General features: G+C 38.3%; 1 protein-coding gene across 1 annotated transcript in view; it reads left to right on the top strand.

Moving 5' to 3' along the window:
• The window catches only part of RyR (Ryanodine receptor), a 283,432-nt gene that overhangs the window by 50,332 nt on the left and 209,031 nt on the right, over positions 1 to 24,069 (top strand). The window contains exons 2-4 of the mRNA XM_083112077.1: positions 4,869 to 4,973; positions 21,746 to 21,844; positions 23,622 to 23,636. Coding sequence (XP_082968203.1) covers positions 4,869 to 4,973; positions 21,746 to 21,844; positions 23,622 to 23,636 — 219 coding nt within the window. The remainder of the gene's footprint in view (positions 1 to 4,868; positions 4,974 to 21,745; positions 21,845 to 23,621; positions 23,637 to 24,069) is intronic.

Below are 24,069 nucleotides of genomic sequence, written 5' to 3' on the forward strand. Positions count from 1 at the left end.
AAAGTTCGAATTGAATGGTGTTTCGTGGATGGGAAAGTGGTTTGTACGCTCTCAGGGGTATCGTTGTAGCCAGAAAGAGGCGGGGACTTGGCATAAAATTACTCTGCAAAGTTGTGGATGTTCATGTTTTCATCTTAGCTTCACGCAGCATCTTTTCTGTATGTTTGTTGGCGCAACGTGGGTGTGGTTATGAATAAGTCATGCTGATTGAGAGAGAGATCGATAGAGATACAGAAAAGGAAATAGAAAATTAGATGAAGAGAGAGAAAGAGATAGAAAATGAGAGACAGGGGGATATATATATATATATATATATATATATATATATATATATATATATATATAGAGAGAGAGAGAGAGAGAGAGAGAACTAAAGATAGATACATAGAGAAGGAGAGAGAGAGAACTAAAGATAGATACATAGAGAAGGAGAGAGAGAGAGAAATAAAGATAGATACATAGAGAGAAGAAGTGAGAGAGGGAGACAGAGAGAGAGAGACGCCGACAAACAGAAAAAGAGGAGAGATGGTATAAATATACATTACATATATTACAATGCTAATAAGAAGATAGCCTACTCGACGATTGAAAGAATTCGAAAAACAACGTGGTATATGCAAACCACAAATATTGTCTGTAATGAAGCTATACTCCGTGACTCACGGAACAGCATTTTTATCTCCAAGGCCTGACAAGAAGTTATTTCGTTGGGCGACGATGGATCAGCGCGTATACGTCCCAGTGCCGCTGTTTTCTCCCTTTATATACCGCTATTTCTTCTATTTCAAGTATCTCCCACAAGCGATTGAACCCGGGACCACTCTCACCAAAGCGAGAGCGGATACTCAAAAACTTTTTAAAAAATATATGTAATTTCGAAGATTCACGCTAAGTTTGAAAAGCGAAATGAGATAATTGTATGATAGTACACGCCTGATTCGGTGTTGATAATTGAGATGTATGCTGTGGCTTAACGAAATGTCATCTCACTTTGCAGACATCTCCAACTTGCCTCTCCACAATGCTCATTTGATCCTGCTTCTTGTTATGCGACATTTCAGGAACAATTACCGCTTCCACTGTTCTCCAGATGATATCTTTATCGCCCAGACAGGGGGAGGGGGAGACGTGAAACTTCCGCGAAGTTACCGTATTGCGAGCGATATATCGTTTGTTTGATTTAACTTCACAGAGGGGAACAAGAATATCTGACTTTTAATTTCTTTTTTTCCTATCGTTCAGTCATGAGTATTTTTTTCAGTAAAGAGGTTTTGTATTATCCAATTTTAAATAAATATTTTTTCGTGCACCTACTCGTAATTCCTATCTATATTGACTTCCGTGATAAATATAAGCCACTGTCATTATATTAGTCTTGATAAGTGTTTACTTTGTAATGCAGTGGTTTCTCGATATTCTACTTTAAATTCTGAGACACTTTAATATTCCATCCGCTGAGGTATATGTGAATCCAGTTTTATATATCTCTCTAGAAGCTAAATTATAACAGTCTAAACTGTATTCCCATTACTTAAATTTACTTCTACACTACTTTCAACTTTAGTTTCATATGTTGTCCAGTGTATTTTTTACCTTGTAAAATAACTTTTTAGTCAACTCTGAAATCAATTTCCTCTTCTCCTGAAATTGGCTTGTAAATTTTAATCTTGAACGTCCCTCTGGTTTATTTATACACCACATATAAAATTTGCTTTTGTATCATTCTAAATTTTCTTTCACACCTTTCCGAATTTACAGCTTTCCGAAATTTATATTTTGCAGTCTAAAATATATTATTATGTATAATTATAATATATAGCAATACGTATATATATATATATATATATATATATATATATATATATATACGAGGGCCACTATTTATATTTTGAGCATTGGCAACACTGATTGAAGTTAGGCGCGATTTGACGTTTACACGGAATCGTCTGGCATTATTGATCATAACGTACTTCAAATGTTTTGTCAATAGCTTCATTTGTGTTGTTTATGTTGCCTTGGAGATTGCGCGACAACAATAAAATGGAATTAACTCGTGAACATTTTCGTGCGATGATTTTTTACGATTTTCGACGTGGATTATCAAGACAAGAGTGCATCGATCAACTTACTTCCACATTTGGCGATGAAGCCCCATCCTTTGCCACTGTGAAACGCTGGTATAACGAATTTAATCGTGGCCGCCATTCGCTCACCGACGAGATTCGCGAAGGTCGTCCAAAATCAGTTGTTGTTCAAGAAAACATTGATGCTGTGCAAAACCTAATACTGCAAGATCGTTATGTGACATACTGTGAGATTGAGGCAACCATAGGCATTAGTTCCACCAGCATATATAAAATATTACATGATCATTTAGCTGTGAGAAAGGTAGGCTATGTTCTCGTTGGATCCCACACAATTTGACAAAATCTCAAAAAGACGATTGCGTCAATTGGTGCAAACAAATGCTCAATAAATACAATCGTGGTGCTTCAAAAGACGTATATAAGATTGTAACAGGTGACGAATCATGGATATATGCATATGAGCCGGAACGTAAACAGCAGTCGACTGTATGGGTGTTTCAAGATGAACCCAATCCAACAAAAGTTGTTCGCGCTCGAAGCACATCGAAACAAATGGTCGCCTGTTTTTTCGGGAAAACTGGTCATGTGGCAACTGTGCCTTTAGAGGAACGTAGAACGGTCAACTCTGAATGGTACACAACAATTTGTTTGCCAGAGATCTTCGGTCAAATACGGAAAACAAACAAACACCGTCGGATCATTCTTCATCAAGACAATGCCAGCTGTCACACATCTCGTCTAACAACCGACTTTATGAACAGTCAAAAATTCGAATTGATGGGTCATCCGCCGTACAGTCCTGATTTGGCACCCAATGACTTCTTCTTGTTCCCGAATGTCAAGAATAAATTGCGTGGACAACGATTTTCGTCGGCGGAAGACGCCGTTGATGCGTTCAAAAAACATATTATGGAGGTGTCTCAAGAAGATTGGAAAAACTGCTTTGACAAATGGTTCGAACGAATGCAAAAGTGTATTGACCATAAAGGAGAATACTTCGAAAAACAATAAAGCAGTTTTCAATGCCAAATTCCTGTTTTTTCATTGTTAGGCTCAAAATATAAATAGTGACCCTCGTGTGTGTGTATATATATATATATATATATATATATTGTTATACTTGTGTACGTGCCTCCTCGATGACTTGTATTGAAGGGGTGCCTGGTTCGATACCCAGTGGAGGCACATGGTGATTCGGATCCCACATTAAACTGTAGGTCCAGTCTCGATTAGACTTTCTGTGCATGAAGTGGACTTAAAAGAAAAAAAACTCATATTATACACACAGACACACACACACACACACATAGGTATGTCCCTATGGAATTTATCTTTACATCCTCCTTAATCCATTATTTTCTTTTGTACGTTGTACAGGGTGGGCCATATTGATGGGACACATTTCAAATGCATATATGGAGCATGTAGGAAGCAACATTTATTACAAAATTTATGGAAAACACTGCCAAAGGACGGGAGTTTTGCACTGTGTTCAGTGTTTGAAGATTACATCCCTGATATGGACACCACCTTGACGAGAACATTCTTTGTCTCGAACAGTCATGGCATAGTTTTGCACAGAGTTTCGGCTGGGATGGCCGATATCTCCCTTCGGATGTTGCCTTCAGTTCATTGATGTGTACACCTTGTCCTTTAGATAACCCCACAGGAAGTAGTCCGGTGGAGTTAGATCCGGGGATCTGGATGGCCAATCCCTGAAAATGTCGTCGAAGGGTTGTCATTGACACTACTGCTGTATGACTAGTGGCACCATCCTGCTGCAGCCACATGTCCCTTAGGCCAAGCCGTCTCATTTCGGGTATGAAGAATATTCGTAGCATCGTGTTGTAACGCTCAGCGGTGACTGTGACGGTGTCATTCTGTTCGTCTTCAAAAAAATAGGGGCCTCTCACACAGGCATAACTCACTACACACCACACAGTAACCTTGGCACTGTGCAATGGCTTTTCACGCAACAGTTGTGGATTTTGTCTTGCCCAGAATCGCCAGTTTTGTTTATTAACATACCCACTCAGGTGGAAATATGCTTCATCTGACGTGATCAAGTGTTGCACAAAGTCATCACCTTTGCTGATTAACCAATTACAGAATGTGGTTCTGTGAACCTTATCTTGGTCGAACAATTTATGCACCACCTGTAGCTTGTACGGATAAAGTTCAAAATCCTTTTTGAGGATTCGCCGCACACTGGTCCGTGGAATATGAAGTTGCTGACACAATCGCCGAGTTGACTTCTTTAGACATAGGTCCATGGCATTGGACACACGTTCAATGTTAATTGCACCACGAGACGATCGAGGTCTCCCAGGGTACCGTATCTTTTTGACATTTGCGATCTCACGAAAGTTGTGAACTGCACGCAGTATGACCTTTCAGGATGGTGCTACCCGTTTCTTGAAATGATGTCTGAAACGTCTTTGTGCTGTGATGATGGAGCTTCCGCTACTGAAGAACGCCTCCACGACGTACGAAATTTCAACTGCTGTCCACATCACGGTGATTCCCTGCAACAATGAAAGAAACATGTAACAGTAACTCCCATCCTTACACTTCCTATTAAGGTATATCTAAAACATGCACGACAGTTATTGCTCGCAGTAATATAAATATAAATGTGTCCCATCAATATGGCCCACCCTGTACTTCTAGACGCCATATAAAATTTAGCATCCCTCGAACCCTGTTTAAATGCCTGATAAGTAGAACTATAACGACATGTCCAGTCTTGTCTCTGTAACGTGTCTGATCTTGCTCTTTCAGGAAGACATGGTGTGCCTCTCCTGCACGGCCACCGGAGAGAGGGTCTGCCTAGCTGCCGAGGGCTTCGGCAACCGACACTGCTTCCTCGAAAACATAGCCGATAAGGTAAGTGATAAGCTGCTAGGATAAGGCATGCATTCGACACTGGAGTTGAAGAGAAAGCCATGTTACCTTTGGAATACAGCGCCTGGATGTAAAAAACCAGAAGTGGATTCAGAGCTAAAAAATTAGTAGAGACTAAGAAAGTATTTTTTTTAAATATGAAGTATTACATTTCCATTAATTAACAATATATTTAAATCCGTGTTAATTTTTTGATGAACGTAAGTAGAAAAAAGAGGACAGGTCGCTTGAAATTCATGCATGAAGCACGTTATGCGTGTCATAATTATGTAAAATAAAGTAAATTAGTTATTATTTAAATAATGGTAACTGTAACTGAGTTACTTGGTCAAATGAGTAACTGTAACTCTTGAGTGAATTATATTTTGGACGAAGTGACTGAAACTCTGTCACTATTATAAAGTAATATATTTACACCGATCCACACGAAGATCCTTTGAATATTTAAATTCGTAGCACAAAAATCACAGCTGAAATTGAGGACTAAAAGTGGTAACCGTTGTAAGTGCCAAAAGCTAAAGTGTTGGGAAATCGCATCGTTCCGCACATGAGCCCGTAAGAACGTGCACACTAGTGACCTCTTTACACGCCCTTTTGAACTACTTAGAGGGCTACCAGGCACATTTCACGTTTACCACATTATAAAGCATGACACATTTCACAGTTTAATGTGGAAAACGGTGTTTGAATTATTGTGGCACTTACAGGGTTCACCAATTTCAGTCTTCAATTCATTTCTTACACAAATACTCTCTCTGTCCCATAATTATTGTCCGGTACACTTTTGTTTGTTGTCCCATATTAATTGTCCGATAGGTAAACTGTGACATTGGTGTATACAGAAGAAGAAAATTAAACACGGGAATGAACCATACAACGTTATTACTCAAGGATCAGTACAAATTTTCTGATCAAGTATCCAAAAGAACATAAATAAATAAAAAGTCACCATTTTGGCATACCGGACTATAATTATGGGACAGAGGGAGTATATAATATCTCCATGTAACCTTTGCGAACACTTAATTTATCGTTCTCCATGACCCAGAAGATGTGATTGGTATTCTAATACTTTTATAATAGACGTAATACAGCAAAGTATAATGTGACCGATTTTATCCACATTTCTGGATCATGATTTCAAGTTGGTTCACTCGATGTCACTTGACTTTATGTGCAAAAACTCTTTTGTTGTTAGTTTGAAAATCCTTTAAAATTTGTTGCCAAAGTTGATGGACCTGCCCTTGCTCTGTGTTTAGAGTTAGATGGTTGTGAAGGATTTGATAGATTTTTTTTAAGGTTTCTAAGGCGAATATTTTTTTTCGAAAAAGTTACGCGGAATTATATATTCGTCTAAGAAGTGAATCATTTGAGTGCTTTACTTGGAATTCTGAGAAGATCTTGTATTTTAGAATCTGCGTAGGATGATTTTTCAAAACCAGAAACAGTCCCAAATTCCAAGGTGGTCCCAAATTCCAAGGTGAACGACAAATTTTCCTTCGCCTCAGACACGTTACATAACTCTCCCCTCTGTCGGTTGAAAGAACAGCTCCAATATTTGCGTGCTTTCCTAAAAACTTAGAAGAAGACTATGACGTACGATCCTTACAGATCAATAGGTCTTGCATAAGTATGTTTATATTTATGTAAGAAAAGTCAAATAAAGAATTATGCCAAGGAGAAGCAGCCAACCGATTCACATGCCATCCAAACTTTGCTTACAACGAAACGGTTTACGTCACCCCGTAAAAAAATGGAAAAAAAAAATATGATTTTGTGTCTTCATTGAGTAGTGTCATGTATTGGCGGATAGGCAATAGAAATATTAAACTCAGAATTTCCCCCAGGGCGATGAGAGAACTGGGACTAAATTTCAGATAAGTAGACACATATCTGCGGTGAATAAAGATCCAAATTTGTACAAAACTGAGCATATTCTTCGCCCAAAAGCGCATATAAAATGAGATTTTAGTGTTATAATGGTGATTGTAATTGTAATAGCACATTCATATTCTTCTAGAAAAATTTCTGGATAATTTTCTGCAAATACAGTGCTGGAAAGAATAGTTTTGTCTTTTCCAATGAGAAAATAGATCCGAATTCTTTATTTATAGAGTTAAGGTGATACCAATACCTATACTTTTACTTACTCCTGCCAATATGCATATGTCGACATTCCTAAGGAATTTAATTAACCTAAATAATTTTTACTTAAGCATGTTGAGGCATAGCGTTTTACCACATTAATACGCGTATTATATATGAATGCTGGTATAGGGCATTCCATGTAAAGGTGCCTCTGAACTGAACCTCAATTTTTAAAATTAACTGAAATGCTGTAAGTTTATTCCATCATGTGAGTGGAAAATCTGAAGTTGTCTTTTCAATAAAAATTAAGTATTATACATAATTAACTTAAAAGTGAAAAAGGTAAAGTGCTCCCCTGTGCTTAGCACCACGCCATGAAGGCGTATAGGGGGTGTGGGGGTAACGCCCCACACTTTCTTGATCCGGTCGTGAGTGGGGGTGATGTGATCAACATCACGCCCCTGACCGCCAGGGTTTCCCCCAGGTACCCATGTTATTCGACGCTGGGTGGGCGCCGGGACCGCTTTCATCGTTAGAAAAGTTCCCGGATTTGAACCGGCCGGGGATCGAACCCGGGACCTTTAGCATGGTAGTCAGACGCGTTACCGACTGAGCCACCGCGGCCAACCCATAATTAACATAATTAACTTAGAAAGTAAATAATATTTGACACATTATTCGTTTATTTTAACTTTTGATTTACGCGTGTTTTCTATTGTGTCCCTCCCATGACACCAGGAAACAATTCATTTCTCCTTTAACTGTTACATTACCCCCTCAACTCCACTCGAATATTCAAAGGTAAATTGCCTTCTCTTTTTTCATCATTTGACAATTCACAGAAATTAAAATTAATTTGTTATTAGTAAAGAGGCAGTGTTTCATCTGCTCCACCCGTGACACACAATTATTCATTTGTAGCTAAAAATCTGGGAAGGTATTTTAAGGGTAGTTATGTTTAATCAACAGTGTTAATTCATATTTCATTGCACAGAAATGGTAAGAGAAATGTTGCTTAACTATCAGTAGAATAGTTACTATCATATCAAAAATGTAGTCCGCGTGTCCCACCCTTGAAAATGGAATGCTCCTTATATATTTTTTTCGATTCATGTATGCAGTTATTGGAGTTATCAGGTTCGTTTTCGTTTAGGGAAGGTAATTTTAATCATACACATTGCCACAGAAATAACATTCTCTGGGATTTTGTATACCTCACAGAATACTTCAGACTGCGGACAGCTCTAAATTCATTTTTTAGGAGTTTGTTTCACATTTTGCACTTGCTTTCGCATAATTTCATGACTAAAATGTGGTGCGGAATATACCTGGCATCTTTAAAAACTCGAGAAATAAACATTACAGTGTTGCATCTCGCACATGTTTCCGTCCAAAACGACATATGTATGTCCTTAGTGCTAACACACTCGAAGCAGAATTCAAGCTTAGTAAATATACTGAAGAATATGAGCCAGATATTGTTATGGATATCATGTGGGGAGAGAGAGGGACTTTAGTCTTGAAATTGTCATAATGTGGAAGTTATAGAGGAACTGCTCAAAGCCTTTGGATCAAAAGATAAATTTTGAAGGCAAAATAGAATAACTTTAATGTTTATGGAGGTGGAGTTCATTTTGTATATCTAAATCCTATTCCTTCCCTGCTGCTTTAAAAGGGATATTCTATAAAATTGTGGTTATCACAGAGCGCTGCGATGTCAGGAGTCCCGGGTTCGAATCCCGACCTTGACATGGGTGTTCATTGTGATTGTCCCTTCATTAACTTAATCATGTCATCAGTCATCTTTCATCCTCATCGTCACGATTAGCCAAAAGTGGCAAATAAAGCGACGCTAAATAACAAAAATCAAATCAAATCTACAAAATTGGGCCGGAATTCGAAGTTGATTTTACTTACTGTTTTTGTATGTACACAAACATAATTCTCGGGAACAATATTTATTTAGTTTATTAGGAAAATTTCTCTTTAGGCAAATCTTGTGAAAGAGCTCCCCTTTAACCATCTTATTCAGATACCGCTCTGTACAAGTTTTACTGTATTTTTCCCCCCCAAATTACTTTCTAGGAATATTTCACTGGAACTCCTCAGAAGGAAACCTTGTGACTCACAATCCCCGGGGTCCTGGCTTCGGGCTTTGGTTGGGGGAGTCCTTTGAGCAACGTCTCCTCTAGGCTCGTGCCTCCTGGCAAAGCGAGAAGGACTTCAGAAGCGGGAGAGATTCGGACGCCTAAAAATAGGCCTCGAAAGGACGCCTGCCTGGGTGCGAAAGACACTCTTCGTTTCTTCTCCTCAGTTCGAATGAAAACAACCTCGCTCTCAAGGTTCACTGCTAGTAAAAAAAATGTGTCTCCATTTGTTCTGAGTTTGGCTCCTACACCAGCGACATTTTGTTACATTGTCCGGTTGACTTCATTAACGTTAGGTTAACCGCGACGGGGACGTGAGAGGAAGTACGATGGAAAGAAAAGAAGGAACTGTAGGTTTCCTTCGTTAAAGGTACAATCACAGAATTCGCCTGGGGTAACCAAAAGATGTAACGGAAATACCCCATCGATGGAAACACACTTTAACCTCCCTACCATATCAAATCAAAACCTATTCTCATCTGGCAAAAATTTATCTTACCCATATTAGTATAACTTGCTCTTACCTTAACTCGTGAAAAAAGGGTGGAAATATATTGTGCCAGAATGATAGGCATCCAAAAGTAATGCATTGTATCGCCATTAAACATACTCGAAATGCAGTGTGTGCGAATGATTGATAGATTTGGTTTATTTTACTTCGTTTTTCTGCCACTTTTGGATAATCGTGACGATGAGGATGAGGGATGACATGATATGATGAAATTGATGAAGGGAGACACACAGAACACCCATGCTGTCTGTGGCTCCAACCTGGTATCTCTGCTAATCACTCCGATGTCGGAATGATTATACAAAAATAATGCATTGTAGCACATTAAATTTTAACTTTTGAAAAACATGGAAATGCATTCTGTTCGAATGAATATACAAACTAATGCATTGTAGCACATTAAATTTTGACTTTTGAAAAACATGGAAATGCATTCTGTTCGAATGAATATACAAAAATAATGCATTGTAGCAAAATATATTTAAAGTCTTGAAAGGCAACTTGGAAGGCTTGTCTTGTAAATGTGACAAACCCCAAGAATTCCTGATAAATGTAAATAATTATGAATACATATATATTTTCTGGCACCTATCCCCTGGATTTGCGAACCACTTCTTCGATTTGGTCCTTCCCGACGTCTGCGTCGATTCCTCTGTTTGCCTTTTCCATGGCAGCCGCTCGTTGGTGCAGCTGCGGAAATATTTCATCCGAAGCCTCTGATCCGGGGGGAAATCGGAGCGTGAGAGTCCAATCCATCAGCCAGAAGCTCTGATTATTTTAGAGGGAGCTCCGCGTTCTTTCGATGGCTTACTCGTGGTGAATATATGCTCTCGCTTAGAGATCGGAACATCTGGTACCCCTGTCCTGATATCGGGAACGATAAAGGTGGATGTTGTGTATTGATTTCTCATCGATCTATAACATTATATCATGACTTAAATAAATTGCATCTTTAGCCAATCTCCGGGGTGAAGTGATTATCGCAGTTCGCCACGACGCAAGTGATCTCGGTTTGAAATCACTGGGTATGGGAGTTATTTGTGAGTGCCGCTTCATCAATTTCATCATATCATCACTCATCCTCAGTGGCAGAGAAGCTAAATAAACCAAATGAAATGAATCATTGAATGCAACTTTCATCGTAAAAATACAATTGATAACTAATGCAAGCCGACCTTCGTGACACAGATTTCCTGGCATCATGTCATCATTCATCCTCATCTTCGCGATTAGCCAATAGCGGAAGAAAAGCGACGCTAAATAATAAAAATGAAATCATACTTGGGTCATTCGGAAATGAATCGGACTGGCAACACTGCATCGTTGCAAATAACATGTCAAGCGAACTTTGTTTTGCTTAACGGTCGGACATAGTTCTACATTCTACCACAAGATGGGTCTGCTAGCGCCACTACCAGAGAATTGCGGACTCATAACGTGAACGGGCGTGAGTGAATACGTGACAAGCTACGAAATGGAAGGTGATTCTCGTGGTCAAAGGTTGACTACGTGGTTTAAAGAGGGTGTAAACTGCAAATTTAGTTCAGATTAGCCTATCAGCATAATATATACTTGCAACAAACTTTAGCAAAACTCTTTCTTTTCGGGAACGTGCACTGGAGCAGGTCTTCTTGTTCTTACGAGAACGAAAAGAAATGAACTTAACCTCAATAGTGACCAAGCTCTGAAGATTCCTTACATAAAACTCAAAAGCAAATGTCCATGCCTTGATTGATGTGATTTGTTTTACTTCAAGCTTTTTTGGCAGTTTTGGCTAATCTCGAAGATGATGATGAATGGTGAGAAGATGAAATTGATGAAAGGACAATCGCAACGACACAAGTCTCACAGAGAATTATCCTGGCAGCGAATCCGGACGCCAGAGCCTCGCTAGTCTGCAAAATGCAGTCCGGGGTGTACTAAGTGAAAGGGGTCGTGAGTGAGAGTCGAAGCGCGTTGTCCATAACAGTTGAAGGTCAATCCTTTCGCCTGTGACGAATCGCTTTCTCGCGCAGAACGATGTGATAAATGCTCCAATCTCGCCTGCTCCACGTTTCATGCAAACTCACCTCATTGCGGCCCAGGGGATTGCTTCTATTCACCCGGGAAAGAGCAGGTTTCTGGGGACAATCACGCCACCGGAAGTTGTGGGCCAGGCGGCGATTAAAACTTCGTGCATATCTGGGATCGTTTTGCGAGCGCAGGCATTTCGAGATGCTATCGATACTCGGAACAATCGATTGAGCTAGGTGTCACTTACCTTGGCAATCCCTTTCCCTTCTTTGAAACAAAGACATTCACGCCAATAAACTACATTAAATCATAAAAATGTTGGAGGAATCGTCAGGTGAAATCCTTCTTTCCTTTGGCTTACGTGCAGGGAGAATGAGTAATTGTTGCAGCAACAATGACCTTGAATAGATTCTCCTGCAACCCCCCCCCCCCCCCCGACTGACACGAACCAAGGGATACTGTTAACAGCTGGAGAAGCGATAAAAGAACCCTTTAAATTCTTTACGACCGTGACAGGCACACTTCATTCTACAAGATTACTATTTCTATATCCTGCTTCACTTGTAGATACAAAGTACAAATAGACTAAGGTTGTGGGACAAAATGCAAGCAAACGATAACAACAAAATGTATGTTCAGTTGAAAGAAATTACGATAATTTTCTGAAATCAGTGTTCAATTTTATATATTTATTTTAACAAAACTACAACAAACAGTACGGAATAAAAGCTAATAGTTAAATAATAAAATTATACTGCTGCAAATATACACCAACACCTTAAAACAATCTTATGTTGCAGTAAGTTATTTATAATAAAATAGGGAGATTATAAAATCCAATAAGGTAATAAGAAGATATACTAATTAATATTAACACCAGATTAGCCAATTCATCCAACACGATTGAATTATAGCGTAAACCAAGGGAGTGACAGAAGGAGACATAGGCGTTTAACATCCTTTTGCCTTTCTGTCACTTTTGGCTGACGATGATGACGAATGATTAGTGAAACTGATGAAGGGACATACATAAGGTCACGATTCGAAACTGAAACCTTTCTTTGGTGAGGTTGAGAGTCCGCCACTTGACGTGCTCATCCATCGAGATGACTCCACAAGCACGTGCCAAAAGCCATCTCGAATTTGTTTTTTGAGCATGTCCCTGCGTACCTGCAGAGGACATCATTTCTCGTCCACCAACGCCTGTTCATTATCACCTAATGGATCCACACATGTGAATTATGTATTCCAAGTTGGAACATGTAGACACTTTAATATTTCACTTTTATTAATCATATATTTCTTGAAATAACTTCAAAAATGTGACAACAATAAGGTATGCTAACGGAAATACAACGGGAAACCTGATGGTAAGAGACCTGTAGGAAGACCAAGACGAAGATGGAGGGACAACGTTGAGATGGACCTAAGGGAAATCGGTAGGGATGGAAAAGAGTATATAGAACTTGCTCAAGATAGGGAAAGATGGAAGGCCTGTGTTGCTGCAGCCATGAACCTTCGGGTTTAAGAAGGCTAGAGAGTTAGTTAGTTAGTTAACGGAAATACAATAACCATAATCAGTACTAAGACTATTTCATAGAAATCGAATGTGGATTTATATTTTGGCCTAGTCGAAACCGCCGCCGCCGTCTTGTAATTAATGGGTACCGCGTTCTATACCCGGTGAAGGCACATAGTGGTTCCAATTCCACTCTAAACTGTAGGCCCAGTCCCGATTAGCCTTTCTGTGCATAACGTGGACTTAAAACCAAACTCGAAGAAAAAACTATTTATGCCCGCAGATACTTTCAGTGCATGTAGTTGAATGCTCTTTGGCTCTTTGTAGGAATGGAAGCGGAAACTACACAATATCTGTAAAATGAAGGTAGCCTGGGTGGATTCGCTTCCCTTTCCCCCCTTCTTGAAACGTGACCGCGAGCAGCAATTGGAGGAAACCTTTGCTACTGCTCTTCGACTGAAGCTTTACGATCAATAGATAGAACGCATGTTAAGATAAGAATCATCTGTGAATTTTGTTGTTCGGATAACAGTACTTCAATTTGTTGATGTATTTTCAAGAAACTAATACAGATGGCAGTAAATTACGTAGGTTATATAAATATATGTTCATGTATAGTTTGAATTTTTGTTTTAAGTCCACTTTATGCACAAAAAAGCTAATGAGAACTGGACCTACAGTTTTAAGTGGGGTCCGAACCACTATGTGCCGCCACCTTTTCGTAGCATCTGAACATTCAGAATAGAGAACCTTGAGCATGATTTATTTTGAGATTTTTTTATGACAATGCAAGGCCATGCTATTTTAAAAATTGAGATCTATGGGGCCTGATATATATATGTATATGTGTGTGTGTAACTACATGCAAAATCATTTATGAACATACCACAATATTTTGAGTAGTTCTTAAGTTAGTGGAGAAGTTAGATTTACATTGCATCATGTTTACATATCACCATGAGAAAAGTGTTTTAAAGGAGATGGAAAAAAAGAGAAGAAAGCACCGGTAGAGAATGAGGAAAAGAAGACAATTAATGAAGTCACAGAGAGACAGAAGGAAAGAGAACAGAAATATGAGTGCGAAACAAATAAAAAAGAAACAAGACAACATACACGCAGAGACAGAGAAAGAGAAATGGGGAATCGTGAGAGAAAAAATAGGGCGAGAAAGAAATAGAGAAGCGAGAGAGAAATAACTAGAGAATTCAAAATGAGATAAATAAAGAATGAAATTGAAAAGTGAGAGAGAATGAAAGAAATAAAATAGAAGTACGAAAGGAATGACGAAAACAGAATGAAAGAAGGAAGAGGAATAACATAAGATCGATAGAGAGGAAAATAAAGAATAAACTGACAGAAAATGGGAGAGAAAATATAGAAAAGGAAATTGTCAAGAAGAAATAAAGTAAACGCTATCAAATAGGTACTAAAAGTAAGATTAGCTCGAAAGCTGGATGGATACAAGGAAGGAAAGAGACAAAAGAATTACAAATAGAAGGGTGGGAGGAAGAGGAAGTAGGCAATTTTTCCTTATCCAAGGGGACGCACGTGAGTTTTTATGATGAACGCAATAACAATGCAAGTAGAAGAATATCAGAACCTTCCTTCCCTACTTGAGAGTCCCAGTTCTAACGTCGTCGCCTTGTAATCAAGGGTACCTGGGTTCGAATGCCGATGAAGTCAGTCTTTCGAACTGTAGATCAAGTTCGGATTAGCCTATCTGAGCATGAAGTGGATTTTAAACAAATTTTAAGATGAACCATTACATTCACGATTAATTTAGTAAGGTAGAAACGCGATGTGAAGTAACTAAAATAAAAATACAGTGACTTCTATAGGTAGCAGGAAATTATTGAAATGTGTCCTATTGTTTAAGTTCAATAGTTTCCATTTTGCCTGCCACAATACAGTATGAATGGAGTGATGGTTGAAGTAGGGGGGCAGGAAGAGTGACCTTGCAAAGGTTTTCTAAGCCTCCACACGAACTTCCATCCTGCACGATCGCTTCTCGTGTCGCAAGAAGGGGCTGCTTCGGCAGTGCAAGGCCGGGTGCAACCTCCCTCACCTGCAGTCGCCGCTAACAGATGACCGCAGTGTCACTACGCACGCGCACTCCGATGCACGCATCTATGCGAAACTTCCTGCGTGTCTCGTTACTTCCGTCGATACTTTCGCTCCAGTTGGGCCCGTGCGTTGTCGAAATGCAAGTTGGAGCTGTTCTCACGGCGTGCTCAAAGGGTACCGCACCCCTGCGGTTTCCGACATTTTCATCCTTCAAATTTCAATGGGTGCATCAGCGCTTAGGCTATTTGTTACGGTAGTGCATACGGAAGAAGTCACCTTTCTTATTTTACGCCGCTTTGGCCTAATCGCGACGATGATGGACGATCATTTGGTAAAATTGATGTGAAGAGACTTAAAGGAGCACCGAAGACTCGAATCCGTAACCTTCGGTGACGTATTCACGGCAACAAGCACCATGTTTACATCAGACCTAAATTATAGTAGATGAAATAAGCCATTTCACGTGGAAATAATTGCAACACGAATGTGCCAAAATCTTAATTTTCTCTATTCATATCTTTGTGAAAAGTCTTCCATCTTGGAAAATGGCGGCAAAGGATAGCTTTTCATACTAGATTACTTGGAAACGGTTGGCCTCACGCACAAATATTTTCATATTCACTATTAGTAGAGGCAACTAACGGAAAATAATGTCCAGCAAGAAATTACAGAGTAGCTACTCATCGGGAATTCCTTGAATTCTGGGAATTATGCGTGAATTATTGCCTCCGGGAATTATGCGTGAATTCTAGGAGGATTTTTCTCCGTAGACGTGAAAAATTGCAAATATTATTAATTCAAATCCCATTGAATTTATACATATTTATTAATGCCCTGAGGCAGGTTATTCACGTTTTTTTACCGAGGAAGGAAAAGAAAAGAAAGCTGCGTGGAAAATAAAACAGAATTCTCTCAATTCCATTACTTTGTTAGTCTCCTTTGTATAGAACAATCTATCTCACAGACTGAATATTATTGCAAGATAACTTGAAGGTGATAGGTAAATTTGAGTTTGAAATTCTTATACAATTAACAATTTTTCGTAGATTAATTAGTATATCCCATAATATTTGTGACTTGTGTTTGTAGATGTATTTCGAGTCTGAGTATGTGAAATGGCAAATGTAGAATCCGCACCTTAAATTAAATATTTTAAATATATGTACCGTTTAATTGAATTGAATTAAAATTTTTAGATAAATTGGAATCGCACAGACCCTTTATACATCTAATATATTTGTGTGTGTGACTGTGTGTACGTGGGCGATAGTGTTGCCCACGGGACGAGACGGGACAGGCTTTTAAAAATTCGAGACGAGACGAGATTGATCATGTGTCCCGAGACAAACGAATATTTTCGAGACCAGACAGCATTTCACAGCATTTCCACGAGACGAGACAGGCTAAAGTCTCGTCTCGTGGGCAACACTAGTGGGCGATGAGAGGAGGTAATACGCAAGGCTGAAATAGAGAAAACATCTGCTTGTACCCTTGAATATTTGTATAGTTCGTCTTGAAAACCGGGAATTATATTTGAATTTTTTCAACGTCCTAGATTAGCCAGCCTGAATTAGTAGAACGCAAATGGCTTTGTTGTAGATTGTGTGGAATGGTATAGCAAATTATACGAAATGTTTATTTTCTACTGCGTCCTTTTTTATATTTAATTTCTCTAATGTGCAGTTTGTTTGTTTGTTATCCTCCTACTGTACATATATACAGTTATGTTATGATGCTGCACTTATCTTAATTGTTAAGCTCGGTATACTCGATTTGGCTCACCTTCCTATTTTTGCAAAACCATTTTCTACACGGAAAACGGTAGGTGGTACAGACAAATGTTTCATATCACAATCGTATTTTTTCCCCGCCTTTCCGAATCTGCATTCCAAACATACCCTTCCCATTTGAAAATCGCACGAACGGGGCATGTGCCCTCCACTAAAACCAAAAAGGGTGGCTTTCGGGCTGTTGCAAATACTTTCTATGGATTCTTTGGGCCCAGCTTAGTGGTGCATTTTTTTTGTTTCAACTTGATACGATCTCCCATTCTCGAGAAAAAAGTAGTGTCTGGGTCGCTCTGAAACACCCTGTATATATATATCTATGGCTTTTGATATCAACTTGGCTGGATCCTGTGCAACGTCGTGTACTTCTGCTTTTAGTTGGCGTTGGAAGTTACATAATTTATGAACTGAAAGGAGTATTGTACTATATAAATCAAAAATGGAAAAAGTTACGCTATTCATACTTTCAAAGATTACGAAATACATACACAATGGACCTGAAGGGTGGAGTCAGCCTCATCTAGGTATCCTTGTATTTTATCAGAAAATCATTTTCTGTTAGTTGTTGATAATTAAGATTCTCAAAAAACTTACTGTATCTCTGAAGGAATTTTGTTCTTATGCCATCTGGAGACTGCTTGGATATTCCAAAGCAGTTTTCTTCACGTGCAGAAGAAATGGATATCTTTCCCAGTACTGAAATGTGTTGAACAAATTGAATGATAAACAATCAGCATATGATTGTAAAATAGTGACATATAATGACAAACCTTGATAATTCTGTCCTTGAGCCGTACTGATCGAACAGTTATAATTTCCGACTTCAGCCTATCGTTGTGACGAGGGTTTGTGATCGCTCTTTCTCGGCAAAACATACACATTGCCTGACTTCACATACAGAACTTAATTTAACGCTTGAGGATGTATGTGTATTGTCACCCTTAAATCACATAGTCTGATTCTGGAGAAAGTCATACCAACAAAATAAGAGTAACAATAATAGTGTGCAAACAGCGGCTACCGCGGAAATCTAGGACCCCAAAAGGAAAAAGTTCACCTGAAGACGGTTCGGGAAAAAGCCATGACCGCAAGAAATGTCTACTGCCTGTCTGCTGTAAGAGTGAAGTCAGTGTAAATAAATATATATGACTTGTGAGAAATCCTATTGGTTAATGGAAGCTGGGCAGGAATCTTACGCGCAGGTATATAATCCACGTGATAACAACTCGTTTAAACCAGTTTCCAAATTCAAATACTTAGGAGTAATATTAAAAAATGAAAATTATATTAAAGAGGAAATAAAAAAGTAGGCTTAATTCAGGAAATGCATGTTACTTCTCTCTTCATAAACTTTTGTCTTCTCGTTTAATATCTAAGAAACTAAAAGTTAAAATATACAAAACCGTAATTTTGCCTGTAGTATTATATGGATGTGAAACTTGGTCCCTTACATTGAAAGAGGAACATAAATTGAGAGTATTTGAAAATAAGATCCTTAGGAAAATCTTTGGACCTAAAAGGGATGAGGAGACAGGTGAGTGGAGAAGGTTACATAATTTAGAAGTACATAATTTGTATTCATGTCCAGATATTATTAGAATAATTAAAGCAAGAAGACTTAGGTGGGCAGGCCATGTGTCACGAATGGGAGAGGAAAGAGGAGTTTACAGGATTCTTGTTGGTAAACCTGATGGTAAGAGACCTGTATGAAGGCCAAGACGAAAATGGAGGGACAACGTTGAGATGGACCTAAAGGAAATTAGTAGGGATGGAAAAGAGTATATAGATCTTGCTCAAGATATTGAAAGATGGAAGGCCTGTGTTGCTGCAGCCATGAACCTTTGGGTTTAAGAATGCTAGAGAGTTAGTTAGTTAGTTAAGACCACGTCACTCAACGGATGCGGGAAAGCTACGACCAATATACTCATGAGCAAAGTAACACAGGAATCAACAAATAGGAAATGAATTATTTCTCAGCAGAAGTAATGTGGTTTTGTTTACATTAACTTCATTCTTATAGTGGATTGAGAATAGATAGTCGTCTACCGCAGACTGGAAAATCTGCTCCCACTCACAACTCCAACCGCAGCATTAATTCGAATCCAGGGCGCCGAGGTGGAACTCCATGGGAACGCAATCAATGCTGTGAACCCGCTGGTTACCTGCGTTGCCAAGAGAAGCTTGCAACGTTTTTTTTATCCGCGTGGATCATGAACGACGAGCAGACATTCGTTTCTCTACATAATTTTCTCATGGTCTCTACGCTCAAATGTGTTTACAGCAGCCCGTACCCAAGGGAAGCTATGGGTGCCCCTGAACAATAACATGTTTTAATGTGAACCTATAAAATCATACGAATATAACATTGACGATTTTTCAGGTTTTGCAAGAATTTCGATTTTGTACGTGCGTAAATGAATGGGTTGTTTGTGGAGAGAGGCAGGCTCCAAAAGCCTGTAGCAATATTTGGAAATTTTAGTTTTACGACTAATGATTCAAGGCCACTAGGCGTCCCAATTTAATCGAAACAACAATTTTTTTTAACCACACGAAAGATTGATGATGAAGATTTTTTATTCGATTTTTGCTATTTGGTGTCGCATTTTTTCCACTTTTGGCTCATCGCGACGATGAAGATGAGTGATGATATGAAATTGATGAAGGGATATTCACAAACAACATCCATACCCAGGTCGGGATTCGAACGCGGTACCCCTGGCGTCGTAGTGTGTTGTGCAATGATGATGATGAAGATGATGACAGGATAGAGAAACGCTCCTGTCTCTTAAGTTGATGGTTTCTAGTTTTTTTTATTGTCTCTGTCATACACACACACTCACACTGACAAATACATTTTTTTTTCAGTACAACTAAACTGTTTGTTAAAAGAGCTTGTCAATAGGAAACCATACCGTTTCGCTGCTGAAATAAATTCTCTTGGCATCAAAGTATCCAAAGAAATGTGAAATGTACTCCCTTAATTTTTTAAGAGTGCAGTAACTTTGATGGATTGATTGATTTGGTTTATTTTACTTCGTTATTCTGCCACTTTTAGCTAATCGCAAAGATGGGGATGATGGTGATAAGGTGAGATGGGTGAAGGAACAATCACAAACATAACTAACTCTCTAGTCTTCTTAAACCCGAAGGTTCATGGCTGCAGCAACCCAGGCCTTCCATCCGTCCCTATCCTGAGCAAGATCTATATACTCTTTTCCATCTCTACCGATTTCCTTTAATTCCATCTCAATGTTATCTCTCCATCTTCGTCTTGGCCTTCCTACTGGCCTCTTACCATTAGGTTTCCCAACAAGAATCCTGTAAACTCTTCACAAACATATATGGACAAGACAACACGAGATCTACAGATGATTATACTGGGTGTACGTCCAGACGCCAGAGCCTCTCTAGCCTGTAAAGTACAGTCCAGGATGTATACGTGGAAGGGATGTTGACATTTGGGTGTTTTCAAAAAGGTTGCCCTTAGAAAGTGTGTGATAGCATCTCATTTGTTTTCACATGATATTTCTGAATTATTCAAGGGGCACATTCCCTCTGTTCCCTCCACCTGCGACGCCCGGGAAAATACTTACATCCATTGGCTTATCTGTGTCCTATTTTTACCTCGTCACTCAACAGGCCTCAGACTTCCTTTATGAGTTCCCGCATGATTTGGTTTGCAAGTTAAATTTTCTCTTCGAGCGGCTTGCTTCGGGGAGAAACTATTTATGTCGAAGGAAACAAACAAGCCGCCCCCCCCCCCGCCCGCATGTAGGATGCGCCCCCCTAATGGGCTCTCAAGCGAGGAGATGGCTCTTTGGGGAGCACGGAGAGTCATCAAGTCGTACGCTGGACATTGATCGCATAACAGTTTAGCGAGGAAGCTCCATTACAATATTGGATTTCCATGCGGTTTTTCATAAAGGTTATGTCACCATTACGGAACGGTGTGTCATATAAGTCACAGAGTGATAAGTAGGTAAATGTTGCCTCCCTTCCCCTGAAGGAAAGAATGAAGTATTCGAAATATTTTTCTATCTTCGTTGGCTTTAGTTTCGCTTATTTTAACAATTTGTAAGTTATTCACTTTAATGGTGATTTTTTTGCTCAGATTTCTTTTTTCCTTCCCACTTCTACATAAAATTGCCTGATTTGTATTCTCTACATTTATACAAATGACCAATTACTATTGATATTTTTTAATTTTTCTTACGTCGCCTTTTTGCTTCTTTAAGTTAATCGCGACGACGATGATAAATGATGCTTAGATGAAATTGATGAAGCAACACCCAGGACTAGATCCTGAATCTAGCACTCAATACGCTCAGCTATTGAGGCGATTAAATGACCAATTACATGTTAATTTGTCTGAAAACTTAACAACATTGTAATTGCTATATGACTTGAGTTACGTGTCCAAAAAACTATCATTTCAGAAAGCAGCTCTCCAGTACTGTTGCTGAAAATGAGGTGTCCGTTTAGGCATCTCGTCCTGTAGGAATAGCTCCAATATTCCCTCTCGTATATTCATGTTCATACCTTTCTCGTATCGCATTAAAATAAAATTTTAATGAAATCTCACGAGCTCAGCCTTCTAACAAACTGCTTTTATTTGTGTGTTACAGAATGTTCCACCGGATCTGTCCCAATGTGTCTTCGTGATCGAGCAGGCCCTGTCAGTGAGGGCCCTGCAGGAACTCGTCACTGCAGCAGGCTCCGAAACTGTAAGTAATAGAAAGTTCATTTTTCTACAGTTCGTTCTGTCAACACTTTGTAAAACCTGATTTTCCCCAGTTCATTCTGTCAACATTTTGTGAAACTTAATTGCCTCAGATGAAATCTGCGAGCTTTTTTCTTATATGTTAAAACAATTGACTCTGGGACTTTACTATCAGAAGGCCTCAACGTGGTGCAAGACGTTTATCTGTCTTGTACCGTTGCGGACATGTAAGACGCAATGATGTCGTTGTATGACAACCGAAAAAAACCCTCCAAATATTTTTTTCTTTTAGCTGGGTAAATTAATCACTAGGTATATCTCAGATCTTAAATTGATTGTCATAATCTTTCATATAATTTTATAGAAAAGCGTATATTAAATGCAAAATGTTGTAACGTTATACGAGAAATAAAAAGTGTACATTGAATCCAAAGTGTTGTAATGCTAAACGATAAATCAAGTATCCAATATTATTTTGTGTACAGTGAATGAGCAAGAGCTTGTTTGTTGTGTGACCTTTAGAAATTGGGTTCTCGCTAGAAGCGCTGACAAATTTGACAAATAATACTTTGCAATTTTTCCTTCCTGAAACCGTGTACATTCTGCACTCTTCTACTTCTTACACAACTTATGTTTTAGTAATTCTCATTTTATGTTGTTATTTAAAAATAAATTCTTCAAGCGTATTTTCCTAAACTTATTATTAAATTTTAAAAGGCAAAAAGAAATCATATGAAAAGAATGTCTGCTGCAGCTATTGTTGAAGGGAATTTAGAAAGTACCTGACAAAGCTACTCCGCCAACAAGAATGTTGAAAAACATTATGCACCTTTGATGACTGTTCCACTAAAAAAAAGTTTTCCTTGGGTCTGCAGTTACTAAAGACAATATTCCTTTCAAATATTGCAAAATGAGTTTATACGAGATGAATCCACAATTCACTTTTGATTGTGTCAATATTTGATTCAAGAACATTACCAAGGCAATTGTCGCTACATGTATTAGGAAATACAGAGTTATAGTAGTTTACTCAGTAATAATTTGGAAGATCTAGTTGAATATAGAATCTATGAAATGCGTGCTTTGAGGACGTGTTTGTTATGTAAGTAAGCTCTTAAAGAGGACATATACTTCAATAATAGTACTTTGTTTTTCAGATTTACGATGGTAGATTGTATGGTAGGCCTACAGATATTCCATTATTAAATTTTTTGTAAAAATACTATTGTAGAGGGCAGAAATATCAATAGGTTAAGTAGTAATAATGTCCTTTGTAATGAGACAATAATTGTCATACACTTTAAAGAATGCAAGAGTGAAAATATTTGATGTTGTAAGATTAATTGTAGTGTATTTTCTTGACATATAACTATTATGAGAACACAAAAAACATAGAAAAAATTCTCCTTGCAAAACCAAGTTCAGTGTTTCAAAGGTTTCATTATTAACACACTACAATCTATCATCACACTATTCTTCCATTGCTTTGCTTTCATCAATAATATGATAATCATTAATTCTAATTGTAACAACTCAAGAGAAGTGATGAAAGACACGACTCAAAACTACTGCAGGGCTACATTAATTTATTCTACTTTTTAAAATATTTATGCTCTTCTTGGACCACATTACTAACAAATGTTTAATCAACAATTTATTTTCGTGTAATAATAATTCAACGATACTTTTTATTGTTTATAACACCATCTTCAACAGTTGCATGCATTGTTCATATTCTATGTTTTTCTACCTAATTCCATTGTTTTATATCTTTGTTCCAGGAAAAGGATTCGCTAGTAAGTACAGCTCCGACAAAGAAATAATATAGGTGGTACCTTTTAACATTTCTCTTTCATCTATATTCTATTTACAATTATTTATTTCGTATCTTGGCTCACACTATAAACTTTCCACTAACAACAAGCTTTCAATATGTTATTTTATGTTCAATATGTTTAAGCATCATAAAAGAATACTAAAATAAGACGGTTCTCAATCTATTACAGAAGAAAATTAGTTCTCTTTGTCTAATGTATATAACATATATAATGTACATATATATGTATATAACAAAGCACAAGGAATTGTTTACAAAAAATGTAATTAATTCAACCCACCGGCAGTAGAAACTATAATGCATTACAATAAATTCGCAATTTACAAAGTGTCTAAATACACACATACGTACTCTCTTCAAACAAATGGCATACTTCCATTCAACATACAGAT

The sequence above is a fragment of the Lepisma saccharinum genome, chromosome 25 (genome assembly GCF_977018435.1).
Source record: "Lepisma saccharinum chromosome 25, izLepSacc3.1, whole genome shotgun sequence".
In the NCBI taxonomy this organism is placed as follows: Eukaryota; Metazoa; Arthropoda; class Insecta; order Zygentoma; family Lepismatidae; genus Lepisma; species Lepisma saccharinum.